Source organism: Ovis canadensis, chromosome 23 (genome assembly GCF_042477335.2).
Source record: "Ovis canadensis isolate MfBH-ARS-UI-01 breed Bighorn chromosome 23, ARS-UI_OviCan_v2, whole genome shotgun sequence".
NCBI lineage: Eukaryota > Metazoa > Chordata > Mammalia > Artiodactyla > Bovidae > Ovis > Ovis canadensis.
In genome coordinates this window covers 64,122,562-64,143,161 of record NC_091267.1, presented here as the reverse complement: position 1 = coordinate 64,143,161, position 20,600 = coordinate 64,122,562, and the positions used below count along the sequence as shown (strand labels likewise).

At 35.5% G+C, this 20,600-nt stretch overlaps 1 protein-coding gene across 2 annotated transcripts in view; it reads right to left on the bottom strand.

The window, feature by feature from the left end:
* Positions 1 to 20,600, bottom strand: part of SMAD4 (SMAD family member 4) — a 51,610-nt gene that overhangs the window by 14,676 nt on the left and 16,334 nt on the right. For both annotated transcript variants that reach the window (XM_069568588.1, XM_069568589.1), the window contains exons 2-8: positions 16,391 to 16,769; positions 15,320 to 15,494; positions 14,865 to 14,894; positions 9,839 to 10,051; positions 6,426 to 6,545; positions 6,215 to 6,331; positions 4,712 to 4,765 (exon numbers count right to left, since the gene is read on the bottom strand). In XM_069568588.1, the coding sequence (XP_069424689.1) occupies positions 4,712 to 4,765; positions 6,215 to 6,331; positions 6,426 to 6,545; positions 9,839 to 10,051; positions 14,865 to 14,894; positions 15,320 to 15,494; positions 16,391 to 16,639 (958 nt within the window). In that variant the 5' untranslated portion in view covers positions 16,640 to 16,769. The remainder of the gene's footprint in view (positions 1 to 4,711; positions 4,766 to 6,214; positions 6,332 to 6,425; positions 6,546 to 9,838; positions 10,052 to 14,864; positions 14,895 to 15,319; positions 15,495 to 16,390; positions 16,770 to 20,600) is intronic.

Here is a 20,600-nt window from a genome sequence, read left to right as displayed (position 1 = left end):
CTGGGTGATTCAAGATCTGAGTAATGCAAATGTTCTGCCAAACAGAAGAGCCGACTAGTCACAAGCACTCCTTCAAACAGTCTTTATTATAACAACAGGAAAACTAGCAATATATTAAAGTGTTTTCTTAAAAAGCTAGTTTTGAAATATTTATAAAGTGAAACTTCATAAATATTTATATAGTAAATATTTACTTTATAAGTAAAACTATTTATTAAAGGCATTATATTATGCTATAGACAAAGAAGCTTCACCAAACATTAACAGGTAGATATACTGGTTGAAGCTAAAACTAAAGAGGTAGTCTGCTTCTGCTGCTGCTGCTGCTGCTGCTGCTGCTGCTGCTGCTGCTGCTGCGTCGCTTCAGTCATGTCTGACTCCGTGCGACCCCACAGACGGCAGCCCACCAGGCTCCCCTGTCCCTGGGATTCTCCAGGCAAGAACACTGGAGTGGGTTGCCATTTCCTTTTCCAATGCATGAAAGTGAAAAGTGAAAGTGAAGTCACTCAGTCATGTCTGACCCTCAGCGACCCCGCGGACTGCAGCCTACCAGGCTCCTCCGTCCATGGGATTTTCCAGGCAACAGTACTGGAGTGGGGTGCCATTGTCTTCTCCGAAAGAGGTAGTCTAAGACAACATAAAAATTACCCAATGTTTTGGCAGCAAAAAACGGTAACAGCACTTAAAAAAGATCTTTAAATAATCAGCTCGAAGAGTAAATTTTGTTACAAATAATATCCTGAAGTCATGAATGTTTTCAATGATACTTAAAAAAATGAGATCCAAGAACACTCATTTCCTAGTTCATACTAAAGAACACTATTTCAAGTAAAGTGCCATAGCAAGCAGTATTTTTCCCATGAGAGCCAGCTGAGGGGGAAAAAGAGAGTTGTATTATCTTCATGTTTAAATAAGAAAAATATACTTTCATCATCATAAATTACAACATCTGCATCTACACTTAAACCTTACTTTATTATTTCCAAGTCACCAAAGGGATTTTTGTTTGCTTAATATTTCACACCATACATTTCCCAGTGGCTCAGCGGTAAAGAACCTGCCTGCCAATGCAGGAGACGTGGGTTTGATCCCTGGGTTGGGAAGATCCCCTGGAGAAGGGCATGGCAACCCACTCCAGTATTCTTGCCTATAGAATCCCAGGAGCCTGGTGGGCTATGGTCCATGGGGTCGCAAAGAGATGGACAAAACTGAAGCAACTGAGCTCAATACGACAATGACGCCATACAATAAAGCTTCACTTTGGCAGTTGTGAGGATCAAATGAGACTGACATCAGTTGTACCACAGACCAGGGATAAAAACAACCACCTAATTAACAGGATTATTACGGCCCAGGAAAGCAAGAGGAAAGGGGTTACCTGTGAGGAGGGAGGGTGCTAGAAGCAACCTAAAAGGCAATCCAGAGAATCTGGCGGTGTGGGGATATAAACTACCACGGGAAAACATCTTCTGGTCCACTCTAAACCTACTATACAACCAGAGGGAACATTCTTATTTTTAAAACAGGAGAAGGTAATAGGAAACACGCACTAAGCCTTTCTAGATCTCTCTGTGCTCTTTTGCTCCAAGAACCAAATGCCATACAGGTGACGAGCCTGCAGCCTCTCAAAGCTAACAGCAATAGCAAGACAGAATTTACTCAGCTCCAAGAGAGCATTCTTAATGTCCCAACTCACCTGAAAGGGAGAGAGACTGTTAGTGTATGCTGACGTAGCTATTTTTAGTTTCTTGTTCCTTAAATTAGTGAGGTTGAACTGGTCTCATGAAGTCTATGGGCTGCTCATCACTGACCAGGGGAAAGGTTTGGAAAGACTGACTAAACAACATGAATTTCTTTAGCACTATATTAAAGACTCAGCTAAGTATTTTTTTGTAATGGGGAAATGTATTACAAAGCACCGCTTTATCAAAAAAATGTTGTTCAATTATAATAGAAATTATAAGTCTCCAAGGCATTATCTTTAATTTCTTAAACAAAAGTTATTCAAGAGAAAGTTAATCATTTGGTTAAAGAACCTAAGTGGCTCATTATGAATTTTACTTTTTGTTGTTTCGATCTGAATGAGATGTCCTGTGAGAATCTTTTATGAACACATAAAATCACTCTCTTAAATGGTAGTTCCAGAGTACTAGAATACAACCTAAATCTTAACTGTGAATTCTGTATCCACATATCAATGACCAAAACCACCTCAAGACACTGAGGAAAACTCTTCACTTTAATTTGCAATCAATATTTAATGAGTATTATCTCAGTTTCATAAAAAAGGAAAAGAGCATAAGTCAAAAGAAATTAGAAATGAAAGATCAGCTTTTTCCAAAAATATTCTTCAACTTAGCCATCAAAGTCAAAGCACATACCTCACCAAGCAGATGTCCTGTTTGAAACCCTTTACAGCAAGGTAAAGACCAATACTAATTGGTCATTTCCCATTCTACTCATAAAACAGAAGCTTTAATGCCAGTGCAGGGTACTACAGATGTGTATCCTAGTAACTAATGAATGCTATTCCCTAATCACCAGGAGATGTTAAGTCTCAACATCAGCTTTACAATGAGAAAAATGAAGGAAATCCATCAAGAACCCAAAGCAATTGATGAATCCAAAATTGAACCCAAATAACTAGCTCCATGCCACCGTTCCCGGCCCCACATCACTCCTCCAAGGCTGGTTCTGTTCAGAGACCTCATTACCCTTCCTCCCTAGACTGCCTATTACCAAGCCCTAGGAACACGGAGACCCTCCAAGCTGCCAGGGCCACGCCTGATTCTCAGTGATGCTGCCTGAAACCAGCAAAATTCTCATTCTTAAGCCTCTATATTTTCCTGGCTTCTCACAATATATTTATTAACACAAAGTAAGATTCTGATACAATGATTCCATTTATGTAATTTCAAAAAGCGGTAAAACCAAACTACTAAACTGGATTGTCTCGGGATGCATTCATCGTAAATGAAATACAAATCCATAAAAAGCAAGACAACAGTTACCTCCAAAGGAGGGGAGAAAAAGCCTTTGACTGAGGCAACGGGTAGGGTAGGGAGATTTCTGGTAGTGCTGCAATGTTTTAATTTTCAGTCTGGGTGCTGGTTACACAGGTGCTGGCTTCCACATTATTCATTAGACTATATCTATACTGGTTTTACGTACTTCTCTATTACATTTCTTAATTATAAATGTTTATAGAAAGGCAAGACCCCTTGACTCACAAAACAAACATTTAAAATCACAAAAATGTGCAAATAAGATCGGAAATCCACTAAAAAGGATAATTCAATAAATATATATGGTTAAAAACGTATATATGTAACTACTAAATCATTGCTGTTTTTCAGTCACCAAGTCATGTCTGACTGTTCGTGACCCCATGGACTACAGCACTCCAAGCTCCCCTGTCCTCCACCATCTCCTGGAGTTTGCTCAACTAGTAAATACATGTTTAAAAAATACTTCTGTCCCGCCAGCAATGTTTTTCTCCTTATCAAAACAAACATTTGCCTCTAAAATCAGTAAAAGTTAATGAAAGTATCACATCTACTACTGGTGAGCTACAAATGGTTCTCATACTCTGATGTGATCACTAAAGCAACTTGGCCTTTTGACATAGAAATTCTTTAAATCTCCTAAACTGAAATATGAGACTAATTAAAGAATAAAGAGCTTACCCTTAATGCTTTAACAGCTAGAAGTCAGAACCAACAAAAAAATAGATAACTGAGGCACTATTTAAGAAAATTATGTAGATCTATTTGAGGAACTATGAGTTACCCTTTAATTTGATCTTATGGTCACTATAATATTTTTTTAAATCTTCACTGAAAATAAATATGGAAATATTTATGTATCAAATGATTATATAGGATTTCTACCCTAATAACAGGTAAGGGTATGAAAAGTAGGTGAGAGTATGAAAGAAACAAGACTGGCCAGAAGTTAATAACAGCTAAAACTGAGGAATGAGAATTTTCTATACTGGTATTTTGTATATGTTGAAATTCTTCATAATTAAACAAAACTTTTCTAACTGGGGAAAAACTACGGTGATGAATTGAACTTATGTATCTGCATCTTTCTAAGCAAAGAAAAACAGATACAATAGGACGGAGGAAGAAAAACAAATCAAAATCCTATGTTTCTGTTAAGAAGAAACATATTTTATTTTATTTCCAAACTTTGTTTTATTATGTTCAAAATTGAAATCTATTGAGCTATTTAATCTACTATTTTGAACATAATTTAATGCAAATAGTTTCTAAATTCCAGTTAACCAGAGATTCCTGAACCTACCTAAGACAGATACAGTGAATTATTTTTCTGTTCCTCATCTACTTAAGAGTCTCCCTGGCTTTTTAAGCTACAGTGTTACAGCTGTTCTATTTTGAAACTTGGTTTCTTCCATTGCACATTTATGTATCAAATGTCTGTCTTAAAACCAGAATTTTGGTACTTTATATTTTAGCCAAAAACACGAATCTTGTCATTTCTTTCAGACAGCTTAAAAAAATCAAACATGGACAGTTTATGTGTGATTATATCCATTATTCATAAACTGTTAATTAACTAATGCCATAACGAATATCATACTTATTTGAAAAGTTATTCTGCAGTTATATTAAAATCTGTGTGCACATATGTCTCATTGTCATAAAGAAAAACTAACTGTAGGTAATTCATTTTGAAATACACTTACCAGGATGATTAGAAATAGGAGGCTGGAATGCAAGCTCATTGTGAACTGGTGGCCCTAAAGAAAAGACAGTAAAAAAAAAAAAAAATCCCATTTTTATTTATTAAAAGTTTTCCAGTGCCAAAAATTTTAATAAACCTTTAAATATAACTATTATACCTTAGGAATTGTTTAGATCAAGTTTATACAATGTCTAAGAACTTAAAAACTTGGTTTATTTTAAAATTGTAGTATGCAAATACTCTTGAATCACTTTTTTCTTGAATTGCTTTTGTAGACATTTAATAGCCAACATTTTAATACCATATGCCAACTATTAATTTATAATAACTATACATGCAAATAGCTTAAATATACGCAAACTTCAATGCAAATTAAGTAAATTATTCATGTAACATGTAACATGTAATACAGTATATTTCATACTGTAAGATATAATTATAATCCAAACTGTTAGATCCATTTTAAAATAAGTGTTCATGATTTATTAAATTAAGAATATTTACAAACTGGCAATAACTGAGAGATCATTATGTGTTAAGACATTGTGTTAAACGAATCACATGAATTAATACATTTACTTCTTACAGCGTCCCTTGAGACATACACTACTATTAATTCCCTTAAGGCTTAGGGAGGTTAAATAACTAGCCAATGGTCACACAGGTAGTTAAGCATCCACACTCAGCACCCTTAACAACTATGCTGCCAGGCAGCCAGTAAAAGTTACACTCTCATAAGGCAAGGAAATATAGTAACATAACTATAAAAAAGCAAAGTACAGTAACATATTCACAGTCTGATATCCTCCTCCCCCCAAATTAACACATATACCAATTATATGACTGGAAAGAAAAATGTGACAAAATATTAGGAGTAGATATCTCTGGGTAGTAGAATTCTGGGTAATTTTTATTTTCTTATGTACTCCTCTGTGTTATCTTCCAAGTTTCCTCTGGTACTACTACTCTTATAATGGAGGAAAAGGGTTTAATATATATGAAAGATTTATACTCTTGATTTTATTAAGCCAAATGAACAATGTTCCTATTCTGCCTGAAACTACAAGCTACGGTTGGTTATCAGTAGGGTACCCCAATCAAGCCTGCACAGAATAATGACAGATTCAACATCTGTATGTCTACGGTATGCTGAACTCTACAGTGAGAGAAACCTTGAGATCGTGACTCTCAAGGAGTTTCAGTCCACTTAGGATGGATATACAGATACACATGAGATCTAAGAACATATACAAAACAAACAAATGAATGGCAATCAATGTGGTGTTAATGAAACATCAGCAAGGAAGAAATAAAAGTGTTTTGTAAATATCAATCCTCAAAAACAAAGGTATGATAACATAACTATGAAAAACTAAAAAGCACTAATCATGTAATGAAACTAAACTGTAAGATGAACAAAAGATGTAAAAACATTTTTTTAAAAAACAGAAAGAAAACAAACTTCAAAAAAGAAAAGGCCCTTACAACAAAAACAAGAGCTTACAGTAATGTCCGGGATGGGGCGGCATAGGCGGGTGGTGCTGAAGATGGCCGTTTTGGTGGTGAGGCAAATTAGGTGTGTATGGTGCAGTCCTACTTCCAGTCCAGGTGGTAGTGCTGTCTAAAAATTAAGGCCCACATGGATTAATTGGCTTTTATAAAGTCTGCCTATTTTTTCTCAACTACTTAAAAGATTTTAAAAAGCATGTACATACTATGATGATAAGTAGCTGGCTGACCAGTAAATCCATTCTGCTGCTGTCCTGGCTGAGGCCCTGAAGCTATCTGCAACAATCCTTCACTATGGCTGCCTGCCAGTATACTGGCGGGCTGACCTAGAGGAACAAGAAGACATTAATATGGTACATTTGCAGATGCAATCCTATGGCTTTATACAGTAAATGAAGGATTTTATACCTGAAAGTCACAACTATAAAGATGAGCAAAGAGTGAAGTCACCCATGGCCTACAAAATAAAAAACCCTGCAGTCATCTATAAAGGCAAACCTTAACCTGAAGAAGTTCAAAATTATTCTAATATCTAGCTAATTTTAGTGGCCCATTCTTCATAAATATTCTCCAAATGCTAGCAAAACCCCAGTACAGGTCTAGCCTACTTTAATAACTTCTTCAGAAGTACATTAGCTCACCCACAGCCACTCCATCTAGCTTTTGCATCTTTCTGTTAGGATTCCAAAAGTCCAGGCTCAAGGAAATGTTGAAAATTGGAAAGCTCATTATTATCAGCAATGGTAGCAATAGCAGAATGCTAAAGTTCAATAAAAAAGCAGAGCAGACAAGTATTTTAAATGGAATGTAATGGTAAGGTGAGAAAGTTAAGAGGAAAAAAGGTAAGCTCCACTGTCCGGTTAACGCAGCATCTGCGAGTTTTAATAAATAAAACAAACCAAAAAAAAAAATCAGTCTATTGTGATATTTTCTCATGTACTTTTAAATATCAAGAATTGCCTCTAAGAACACTATCATATTCCTGGATTTACAAGAAATTAGTTGCCCTCTCTGTATGTAATAAAACAGGAGAACTATTCCATTTAAAACCATTCTATGAAATTGCTTACATTTTTAAGGCTGTATCTTTTGTGTGAAAAAGGCTAAATTTTTTCAAGCAAGTATTAAGTCAACTGTGCATCTCACTTGGAAAGCACTAAAATTCCATAATTATTGTTACTGGCATTACCTTAATCTTTTCTCATCCATATAGGAGTATAATCAGATAGAAGGGAGTAAATGACACCATTGTCCAAATATGCAACGAACAGCTCAAAGTATCAAGAAAAAAGAAAACTTTTCTTCCTGCTACAAATCAGATTTCTGTAAGGCTAAGATTATATAATTAAAAGCTAAGGAGACTATTTCAATACTCCCTAAACTATTTATTTTTAAAGATGATATTTTCAGCAACCTCCCTTCTTACTCATCCCCCTCAAATTTTTACAGGTTATCTTTGAAGGTTAATTCACAACTGTACATGTTATATACTCTTAGCTATCTTACAAAAATTGTCACTATGCAGGAGAATTTGAACTATTTTAATTTAGAAAGAATCCCTGTAGATATTCAGGTTCCAACTGAACATAACGCCCACTACAGTTATCTATACTGAATACTTTCATTACACAATTCCAAGAACATAAAATGAAATTAAACAACTCATGAAGTCTTTTAATTCCTCTATTTTAGTCATTTCCTTTTTCTAATTTTATCAATATATCTTTTAAGATCTAAGGGAACATTCTGCAACAAATTCTAAAACTTACAGTTAATTACTACTCATTGTGAAAATACATCCAAAAAAAACACCAAGACAAAATTACCCATATTTCATTCATACCACTTTTTCTGATTTTGACTAGGACTTGGTCCCAGTAACATTAATGGTTAAAATGAAGTTGCATGAGCAATCATCAACAAAGGCATGCCAATTCAATCCTCAGACAGTATCAATAGAGGTAAGTGGCATTAATCTATGCTCAAGTGGCTATAATGTATCTTCTTTTATTTTCCTTCCCCACCCACTCGTTTATCAACTATATTCCCAAACTGGTTAATACAGAGATAACAGAAGCACCAAGTGATTAAAGGTTCAGGCTCTACAGTATGTGTTTAACCTATATGGTCCAACCTATTTGGAATATGCTGTCTGTATGAAGACTGTCATCTTGTGTAGGAAATACAAAGGACATTATTTGAAAAGGTAAAATAAAGCAGGGGAAATTTGGTGTACTTTATCTGAAATTCAACTGTAGAAATAAATCCTCCATTTGTTCCAAAGATCAAATTTCTATGTTGAACTTGATCTGATATTAAAATAAATAGAATATGCTTCCTTTGATATCAATATACAAAGTATCAGTCCAGATGCATCAATAATTTACTGCTGTTGTGGGCTGAGATACAATCTCCTTAGCACCGATGTACAAATAACACAGTAATACAAATGCCAAGACCCTGTTCTGTGAGTAATTAAAAATAAAACAGGAGCGATGCAGGGTGGGGACGCACTGGGAGACCGGGACTGACACACATGCACTGCGATGCATGAAGCTGCTAACTAGTGAGAACCTACTGCGCAGCACAGGGGCCTCTACTCGGTGCTCTATGGTGACTTCAGTGGGAAGCAAATCCAAGAAAAAAGACAGACATACATGTGGCTGACTCACTCTGCTATACAGCAGGAACTGACACAGCACCGTAAAGCAACTGTACCCTTTTTTTTTTTTAAAAAAAAAGGCCACTCCACTGTCCAACATAAGGTCATTATTGCCTTGACCAGGCCCCAAGAAAAGCTGAACCTAATAGCCCTCTGCTTCCATGACACAGCAGAGAAGGCAGTACCTCTAAACTGGAAAGAATCTTTTCCTTTTTTTTTTTAAATTTTTATTTTTACTTTATTTTACTTTACAATACTGTATTGGTTTTGCCATACATTGACATGAATCCACCACGGGTGTACATACGATCCCAAGAATCTTTTTAAAATACACTTCTTGTTAGGAAAAAAAAAAAGATACATATAATTTAGCTTTATTTCAAAACTGACTAGAACACTTAACATCTATCTTGAGGGTCATATGTTACAAATAAATTTGTCAAGGTCCTTTTTTCTAATAAGCTTGTACAACTGGAGACTGAGATGACGATTATAAAGTAATCTGCCAGATAAAGCAAAATAAAAACACTGATTAGAGGCAAGTTTGCAATTCCATTAATACAGATTTCTATAAATATCTTGGTTCAAAACTATTTGTTCTCTACTTAAACATTTCTCTAAAATTTATGTGAAAGCTCAATAGACTTCTTCTGCATGTAATAAAGTACAAATTAGACCACTAATTTAAAGCATTATTTAAATTCCAAGGGACTATACATCAACATAAGACGGTTTATGTTGTGTTAGATTAAGATACATTTAAACTTTTTAAAATTACAAATATTTTTTTTTTCCAGGACAACTCAAAAACCTATCTGATGCTTGTTAACCCATGAAAGATAACCACAGTACTTTTAATATTCACTTACTCGGACATCCCCTCCAAGTGACTACCTATAAATATTCAATTGTTAGGAAAACTCATCTTGCTGACTATATTCTGACTCTACAACTCACTTGTGGAAGCCACAGGAATGTTGGGAAAATTGGTGGTGCTGGTAGCATTAGACTCAGATGGAGCTAAGAGAGCTGGGGTGCTGTATGTCTCCGTCGATGCACGATTACTTGGTGGATGCTGGATGGTTTGAATTGAATGCCCTTCAGTGGATAATGATGGCTGTCCCTCAAAGTCATGAACATATTCATCCTTCACCAACATACTTGGTGGAGCTATACAGAAAAACAAACATATTTTAAAATCTTATAAGCTTTTATTCCCAGGGAAAAAAATCTTGTAAATAACATAAGAACACCTAAAGTCAACTAGAGTGTAACTCAGAATTTTCTCATACTACTTTAAAAGCATTCTACTTTATCAGCAAAAGCTATTTATTTAGAGATAGTGGCATCAGATCAATCTGATTAACTCCTTGAAATCTGAAGGCGACTAAATTACAACCACCTCCGGCTGTGGTCCTGAAAAGGTATTTCTGAGCTTCCCAATTAATAATCTAAAGGTAATAATCACCTTAAATATATAACATAGGCAAAAATCAAGTAGCTAGAGAAAGTGTTTACCTCACTAAGAAGACCAAATTGGAGATCGACTAATTAATTTTTTTCCTCTTTTTGCCAATTTCACAGTGTAAAAATATGAGTGGGATCTTACAGCTATCTAATGCCAGGATCTAGCATTATTAAGTAATGTATTCTTTGAAAGTGAAGCATACTAAATGTCCCCTAAAAAATTAGAATGAGCAGAAAAATCTCAAATGGTAAGTCAAACTGAAATTTCCTTCTAGAAACCCAATCCAAATAATGATGCTTGATAAATATGTAGTGTGAAAAAACTCAATAAACAACATCTTTCTCCTGCATGGTTACACCTTAATGTAACCCTGTAAACTGACCCTACTTGATACAACAACTTTTTCTTGAACAAACCAGGAATAGTTAGTCAGCTTTACTGTGAGGAAAAAAAGAAAACTGAAATCTCGTTTACAGTATCAGTGGCCCTGCCCAGAATGGTCCCACTTCCTTTTAGGTAATAGTTTTGGGGTTTGCTTTTTATCTTTAGCAAGCAATCCTTTACTGCACCTGAACTAACACTACCCTAGAATTTTACTATCTACTGAACTCTTAACACTAGGTTCTGTTCTTAGAGCAGTCAACGATCCACAAAAAGCCATTCTCTTTTCCATTAAGAATCAGCATGTAATGCTCCTTATCTTTCTCTATGTCAATCTCTGAAAAAATCTATTACACATAAATATTAATTCATTACATGGCTATTTTTATTAAATTAGAACATTTCAAAGAGGTAAGAATAATCTATTGTTCAGATGTCGACATATAATCTCTTAAAAGGACTTTGTCATGTATCATAATGAAGACATTGATATTTTTAAGACCCATAAATTCCACTCCAAAGGGTTTCTCTTTAGAAAATTATATGGAAACAAAAAGACAACCAAAAGGAGCTTAACATATCATTGTATGTCAGTTTAAGAAAAAAAAAGAGTGGCTCTAACCATTCATCACTAACGTTGGCCAAATTATAAAAATGCAAAGGAAAACCCATGTGGATATGACTGTATTTATTCAATTTTTTTAAAATTACACTTGTCAACAAAGTCCTATAGTTTTCTCCATAAGATTCTAATATCTCTATTTAATTTTTGGAAACTTTAGGGCTTTTGTTGTTTACAGTGATTGGAATCTTTTTATCAAGATATTGGTATTGCTAGTACCTAAGGAGAAAGTTACTAATTTGAAGATACAGCTGGTTAACTTGATATTCATTGCTTCTGCTTTCCAACTGACATTTTGGCTCACAGTGTAATCGTAACACTGGAACATAACACTTGAATTACGGGAATTCCCTGATGGTCCACTGGTTGGGACTAGGTGCTCTCACTGCCATAGCCCAGGTTCAATTCCTGGTTGAGGAACTAAGAGCCTGCAAGCCACACAGCGCAGCCAAAAAAAAAAAAGATCTGTAAAATAATTGAACTCTGCTTTTAAAAAGTTATCTCATAACTTTTTCTTGCCTAACACATTGACTAACCCTTCCCAAGTGTAAGTTCGGGACTTCCACCAGTCTACGTGTCTCTTTAATCAAGTAATTTAAAACAAGCTTCTTGGGTAAAACTGGGTATCAACAAGGACAGATGTCTGTAATACATTTTTTCTAGGAGCAAAAAAGTTGGTTAAAAAACTGCTGTATACTATAATCATACTCACATTTCAAACAATCATACACTCTAAGGGAAAAAGCAAGGTCCAGAACAGCGCACAATATGCTGTTTGTGTAGGAAAGGAGGGAAATAATACATGTATTTTTGCGCAAAGAAACCCTGGAAGGAAACACCAGAAACTAATAAAAGTGATTACCTGAGGTAGGGGGGAATGGGGACAGGGGTGGGAGCACTTCTTTTCACTGTATACCTTTTTATAGTATTTTGATTTTATGGACCATGTATTGCCTATTCAAAAAAATAAAATTAAAAAAACATATAGTATATATTTTTAAAGTCCAGGAAACAGACATCAAACTACTAAGTATTTCTCTTTATGGACTAGCAGTCAACAAATTAATTCATTGAAAAAAATATTTATTGAGCACCTATGTTCCAGGTACTGTTCTAATACTTGGGATACATCAATAAACAAAAGAAAGCTTACTGCCTTAGCAGAGCTTACAGTCTTTTATGATACTTAGGTATTTAAACGTTTAAACAGTGAGCCCTTTCCAGCTGCCTTAATCTTGGGCAAGTCCCCTGACCTCTCCAGGAACCAGTTTCTTTGTATCTGATAAAATGTGGATAATGCCACCTACCATGTAGGAGTATTATGAAAATGATGACACAATATTTGTAGATCATTTTGACACAGAATAAGTACCTAGCAAGCGTTAGCCATTATGATTTAACCATATTTTTAGAGCAGTCATACACATATATAAATTGTAAAATGCTCTATGAGGAGTAGAGAACTCACAGTGGACAGACGAGCTGAAGACACTGAGCTCGTCCTAGGTCTCTGCTCTTTAACACTACTAGCAAGCAGGGCACAGCCTGTCTGATGGTACTGCCACTGTCTTATTTACCTTTTCTTTCCTCCCTTAGAGTATGTGCTTCCTCGAATGGAAAAAAAACATACCTTATTTATTCTATCGTCCCTGGAACCTAACACAGTACCAGGCAATACATGCTCATTAAATATTTGTTAAAATCAATACACAAGTGGATGTGGTCATGGAAAGTTTCATAAAAGAGATGAGATAGGCTGGAAATAATTACCACCAAGATCCCAACTCAAAAGTGAAGGACTTATCCCATTTGCCTAACTTTTAGCTACCTGGCTTTATATACTTTGTCCAAATCTGAAAGGACCTTGTGAGAAACACCTGTCGTTTTCTGAGGAAAGAAGCCACTGAGGCCAGCCTTTTTTTTATAGACAGCCACCACTAGGGGGATCCATAAGGCTGAATACAGGGCTAGAGCAACTGAAAAGGGGCTATCAACCCACACAAGTCCATCAATGACAAGCACTCATAACAGCAATAGTTTAGGACAGGAAGCAGTGTAATGAGTCTTCAGAATTAGATCCCATCACAACCGCTCCCTAGGGGGATTCTAATACAGTTATCACCACTAACACCCACTGAGTTAAAAGCTTTCATTCTCCAAAAATGCAGATCGAGAATAGTGAATATCAAAAGGGTGTTAACTTTCAAAAAGAGGTGACATGATATCAATGTCTGGGTGATGAATAAGCTGGGCTTTACCCAATTAATCTTAAAGCTACCCTTTCAGACCACAACAGCTTCCATTATTAACCCACTGTTCTCAGAAACCAACTAACCCTCAACAAATACCAAAAGACACTAGTCTTCCTTTATTATTATTGACATGGAAGAGAAGTGGAGAATAAAAACAAGGAGCCTTTCATGCTCTTCCCAAATTTCAAGGTCAGATGATACTTCTGACACATTTCTAGGATTCTGTAGCAAAAGTGCTGCTGAACCACTAATTCCCCTTCAGAACAACGGCACACCTTTCTCAGGTGATAGTATTGGTTTAGTTGCTCAGTGGTGTCTGACTATTTGCGACCCCAGACTGTAGCCCACCAGGCTCCTCTGTCCATGGCATTTTCCAGAGAAGAACACTGGAGTGGTTTGCCATTTCCTCCTCCAGAGGATCTTCCTGACCGACCCAGGGTTCAAACCCAGGTCTCACATTCCAGGCAGATTCTTTACCATCTGAGCCATCAGGGAAGCCTTCTAAGGTGACAGTGGCTTTTTATCAGTTTCTGTTCAAAGTAACTAGTTCTTACAGAAATTTTAGCTCATTAACATGTTCCAAGGAACAGAGCTAAAGTTTTAACAGATCTCTGTTCTCAAATACTACATGAAAAATAAAAAACACACTCCTGTCTGTTTCATTTTCCTATCTCAAAACTTTCTCCTTTTAAAAATAGGCCTAGAACATCTGTGATTACCATATACTTTAAAGTAGCCTTGTTTTATTTACTCAAAATATAACAAGACTGAAAAAAAATTAATATAGTATACAGTTTTAAGTCATTCACAAAATTATCAATCATAAAAATAAGTTCAGCTGAAATAAAGAAAACTGAGAATTTGGGTGTTTTTAAACTATGTTACACATGATTCTAAATTATCAAACAGGTTATTTATAACTACTGAAACTGGTTCTGTGAGATTTACTTCTAAAATGGCCAGTTTTTACCAATTCAAAAGTTACTCTTTCTGTGTATGTTTTATGTTCCCCATCACATTTTTTATTCTACTTGCAATCATAAATAGCAGTTCAAATTCAAAGAGTCAATAGCCTACTAAATCCAGTTTTAAATGCTGATGCATGCCCCCAACCCCTGCAAAATGTACATTTTCAAAGCAGTAAGTACTTTTCTCGTAAATGTTACCAGCACCCACCCATACAGACTAGTTCTAAGTCAATAAAAAATAAAGGGCATGGGATAAAAGAAGAGAGAAAGTTAAAAGAAAGGGATTACCTACCATTACTCTGCAGTGTTAATCCTGAGAGATCTTAAATTTTTAAAGGGGAAAAAAAATAAAATATTAATCATTATAATGAAAATAATTTCCACCATATTTAAAATTACAGAATATAAATTTAAGCCAGAGATTCAAAATTTCCATGAACCATTTCAATTCAAGAATAGTAGTATAAATGCTATCTAACAATGCAAAAGTGCTTTCCATCTTACTTTTCAATAACAGTGTTCTACACAGGAAAAATACCAAGTATGTACACTTAATTTTAGTAGTCAAAATATAAGCTTTCTCAGAATTCAAATTTAAATACACGTATTTCATTAAAAATGTCTGATTTTTAAAATTAGTTGAAATCCTGGGCTATCTCCAAATTTACAATCTAACTTAGAAAAATTAAAACACTATTGATATCTTTCCCCTTTATGCTTCTAAGCATAGAAGTGAAGCCTGCTTACCAATTCCAGGTGATACAACTCGTTCATAGTGATATGGATTCACACAGACACTATCACATTTTAAGTCAAATGCATACTGACAATATTTAACATGTTTTAGTTCATTTTTGTGAAGGTCAGGCCACCTCCAGAGACGGGCATAGATCACATGAGGAAATCCCTTCCGACCAGCCACCTAAGAAAAGTAAATAACCATTTAACGAGCATCAATTATGCATCACACATTATACAAGGCACTTGATACATTCTCATTTAATCCTTGCAATCCTACAAAGTCAGTATTAAAATTCCTATTTCTTAAACGAGAAAACTAAAGCGCAAAATAACTTAATTGGACAAGGCCACAAAGTAGTAAACTTAAAGTATGATTTCAAGGCTTAGGCTCAGGTTTTAAAAATACACACAAAAAGTATGCGTTTAATGAAGAAACAATACCTAAAATCTAGAAATAAAAAATTTTAAACCTAACATTATGTTTTCTATATGTTTCTTTAAAAATATCAAACACATGAGATGATGTAATTCTACATGAAAAATTTGATCCCTGAAAACAAAAGGTAAAGACTTGTAAATTTAAGTTAACTCCATAAGTTTTAGAAATATTGTTGAATTCTTCTGGATTGTTTTTCACATAAAAGTACCAGACATACAATACCAAATTTCTAAATTATAAAAAAAAAAAAAGGAAAGAAAGCAAGCTGAGTTGTACACATCTAACCCTAACCCAAAAAGAAAAAAAGGCTACAAGGATGAATACCAAAGGGCTAAAGACGTAGGTTTTCTTCTGATTTTTATTTTCCAAATTTTCTATACTGAACATTTTCTTTAGTCAAAACATTATTAAAAACTTTTAAGCTATACCTCTATTGAAAGAAGATACATCCTTCCATTTATTTCCATATAGTGTATTAGTACAGGATCCTGTATTGATAATATCTGTACTATAGGATGTACTACAGTATCTAAAGAGATGGAGCAAGCATGAAATTTCCATAGTAACTTAAGAGGAAACAAGGATTTGTAAAAACCTGCCATTACAAAGTACAGAAGAAACCTTGGAACAAGACTAACCTGAAGCCTTCCGTCCAATGTTCTCTGTATGGTAACACACTTGCTAGGGTGAGCTCCATTTGTAGTTATAGCTGTTATTAAAGAATCCAATTCATCTTTTTTCTCCTTCAGCTTTTTAACCAAACTTTCAATTGCTCTTTTGGCAAATGTTTCACTCTCTCCACCTTGTCTATGGCACATCAAACTATGTACAATGCTCAGACAGGCATCATTACTTGTTGGTGTATTCGTAATAGACATATTGTCCATTTGTTAAAGTTATTTCTTTTAAATCAAATATGTCTCCAATTTCTGGAGCAATTTTGATCTTTTGGAAGCAGCAAAAAACAACAGTTAACGTTGCAAGAAAAACTGTTAGACATGTAGTATTCAGGATAATCTAAAAAAAACAGAGAGAGAGACAGATATCAGAACACATTTCATAAAGCAGATTCAATTACTTTGGAAAAGATGGAATTGCTTCAATTAAGTCAAAGACTCAATGCACATAATTAAATGTGGTGCTTAGAGTTTTAAATGATTTAATTAAAATGTTGCCGTTTTTGACATTCCCAAAATATTAAAGTTAGACCTTATTATTATAGAGGCATGTTCAATCAAGTCTTGTTGACTGTACTAGCCACCCTAAAGTAAAATCTTAACAGAACCTTTAAAATGGATTACTTCTGAAGAGCAGCACTTTAAAATATTCTTGATTAACAAGTAACTAAAACTAAAAGTCAACCACTAATACACATGAAAAATTCGCCATCACCTGGCACCAAATGCTGTTTATCCATCAGCAATAGCCATCTTTGTTATAAGAGATCACCGACAACAATAAAAAGATGAATAATTTTTAAATGGGCAAAGGATTCTAATACTCATTTTGCCAAAGAAGAATGGCCAATAAGGACATGAAAGATACTCAAAATCACTAATCATTACTGAACTGCAAATCAAAACTACAAAGAGATACCACTTAACATTCACCAGGTGGATAAATCTAAACAACAGACAAAAAGCATTCGTGAGAAAATGGAACCCTCATACACTGCACATGGGATTGCAAAATGGTACCTTGGAAAAGGACTCTGACAATTCCTCAAAATGTTAAACACAAAGTTACCATATAATCCAGGGATCATACCCTCAGCAATTCCATCCAAAATTACCAAAAACCTATGCCCACACAAAAATATGTACATAAATGTTCACAGCAGTATCATTCCTAATAGCCAAAACAACTCAAATTCCCATCAACTGATGAATGTATCAATATATACAATGTAATATTATCTAGTCATCAATAAGAATGAAGTACTGGTACATGCTTCAACATGGATGAACCTGGAAAACACGCTAAGTGAAAGTCACAGAAGGCCACTTGCTATATAGCCCCGTTTATATGAAACATCCAGAACAGGCAAAGCACCAAAAAAAAAAAAAAAAGTGGATTAGTGGTTGCCAAAGGTTTAGGTGGGGGAGGGTGAGGAATGATTGCTAATAGGTATGGCGTTTCCTTTGCATCAGTTGCTAAGCCCTGTCTCTTTTCAACTCCATGAACTATATAAAGTGCCAGGCTCCTCTGTCCATGGAATTCTCCAGCAAGAATACTGGAGTGAGTAACCATGTCCTTCTCCAGGAGATCTTTCCAGCCCAGGGATCGAACCCACATCTCTGGTGTCTCCTACAATGCAGGCAGATTCTTCACCACTGAGCCACCAGTCCTTCAGGGGTAATGAAAATGTTCTAAAATTGATACTTGTGATGGCTGCATAACTCTGTCACTATAGGGAAAACCATCAAATCATACACCTTAAAAGGGAGACTTTTATAGTATGTGAATTAACACATCAATAAAGTTATTATTAAAAAAGAGACACCACTGAATTCCTCAGAAGATTTTACCCATAAAGGCAACAAGGTAAATTCCTTTCAAAAGAAATTAAAATATAGGAAATATTCATTAATAATCCATTCAACATCTATAACACAAATTAACTTATCTAACCTCAAAATCTCATGTGAACTAAGAAAAGGCCATCAGCCTAAGAACAAAGGCGATGAAGCAGGAGCAGAGGCCATCACGCATTTGCTGACGTTGCTGCGTCCCATGCTTGTTTTACTTTTACTTTCTTTGGCTGTTTACTTGAATTTTTAAAACTCATTCTCCACTACCAAATTAATAAAACTAACTCATCAGTCTGCCAAAATCGATTCCTCTTCTGACAACCTTTACTTGCACAGCGTGATGTGCTCAGTCGTGGCCGACTCTGCGATCCCCTGGACTGTAGCCTGCCAGGTTCCTCTGTCCATGCAATTGTCCAGGCAAGAATACGGGAGTGGGCTGCCATTTCCTTCTCCATGTACAGCTTGAACATCACTCAATTACCCAGCTCTGGAAAGCCTGGTTAATCATCTCTGACCTACCTGTCTCTGACCTCCCCTACATTCTCTCATAAAGTTACATGATTCTTTACCCTGGTCATTTCTACCAATTCCTATTCTATCAGACACTGATGTAGTTCTGGGCTTCCTTTAAATTTATATTACTTGATATTTAACATGTGCTCCCTTCTATTGTTATCTATTTTATATAAACACCTGTCCCAGGCAGACAGAAACACATTTTTCGTGTATCTCTGAATATTGAGCCACTTGCCCACATTCAATAAATACATGCTGAAGGTGTACTTTTCAGATTACCAGAGATTACCTGCCTGGCGGGTTCTGAAGTTAAGAAATATGGATTAGAATCCCAAGTCTCACACTAAATAGTGGGACAAATTAAGTTACTTAAACGCTCTCTCTCCGAACCTGGATTAAAAGGAGCATATACAGAGCTCAAAGTGGAAAAATCTATATAAAGGTGTCTAGCACAAAATGCTGAGTGAAAAGGAGAACTTTCCGAATATTTGTTTTAAAGAGATTTTCCTACAACACATTATGCATTTTTCTGCATTTTTTCTTATTAAAATTTGTCCAGGAAAATTTAGTAGGGCAGGAACAGCAGTAAACCACCCATCCAGGACTCACAACACAAAGGCATACAGGAGTCAGGCAAATTTTATAAATAAATAAAATGTAGCAGGTGTAAAGAAAAGTACTAAGGCAAGCCCGTGCACGTCCATCTAAAGTGAGCAGCCCATACTCCCAGCAGAAGTAGCATTTGAGTTGCCACATTTTCAAAGCCCATTTGTATGTCAAAAATAAGTACTGGCAACTTACTGGCAGGGAAGGGGAGGAAGGAATGAGAAAGAAAAACTACTATGAATACCAAACCAAACACACCTTCCACTCCAATCTGTCCCAAGAGAATCATCAGTTTGAAAACTCAGAAAGCCAACTGCATAACAATTTTAATTTCTAGACTGAAAGCTCTCAGGGACAGGGAGTAATACTTGTCTTACTAATCATTATATGCCCATAGGACATATAAGTGCTTCTTCTTATTAAACGAATGCAGTTCTGCCTGTGTTTTAAGATTCATGTCCAGGCTATTTCTTTCGCCTAACAGTCTCATATCCAGTCTCACTTTATCTACTTGGTAAATTCCTAGCCACCTTTCAAAGTGCAGTGTAAATGTCTCAATGCCTCCAAGAGCTTCCCCTAACACACTGTCTCCTCTCACCACAATTCTGAAGAACTACTTCCCTGGGATGTTTACTATGTGCCTATTATATTACTTGACACCACTCTCAAAACCACACCCCAATTACAACTCAACACATTATATTGTAGTTTTTTTATTATGTATTTGCTTCACACCCTGTTGCCAAAGTTCAGAAAAAGGCAGTACTTTCTCATTTTAGAAATTCCTAGTACAATGCCCTGTTCCTTTCATATAGTAGGCAAATGCTTACAAGTTGACTATAGTTTTTTTATTCAGTATCATTACCTTGCAACAAATTTGGAAGAATGCAAACACTTATGTCGCTGAATTCATTCTGACATTATATCCAAAAGACTTGTTCCAGCTTATAATGTAATTAAGGATGAATTAAATTCAGATGACCATCATATTTACTACTGTGGGCAAGAATCCCTTAGAAGAAATGCAATAGCCCTCACAGTCAACAAGAGTCCAAAATGCAGTACTTGTGTGTGATCTCAGAAACAACAGAATGATCTCAATTCATTTCCAAGGCAAACCATTCAACATCACAATAATCCAAGTCTATGCCTCAATCACTTATGCCAAAGAATCTGAAGGCGAAAGGTTCTATGA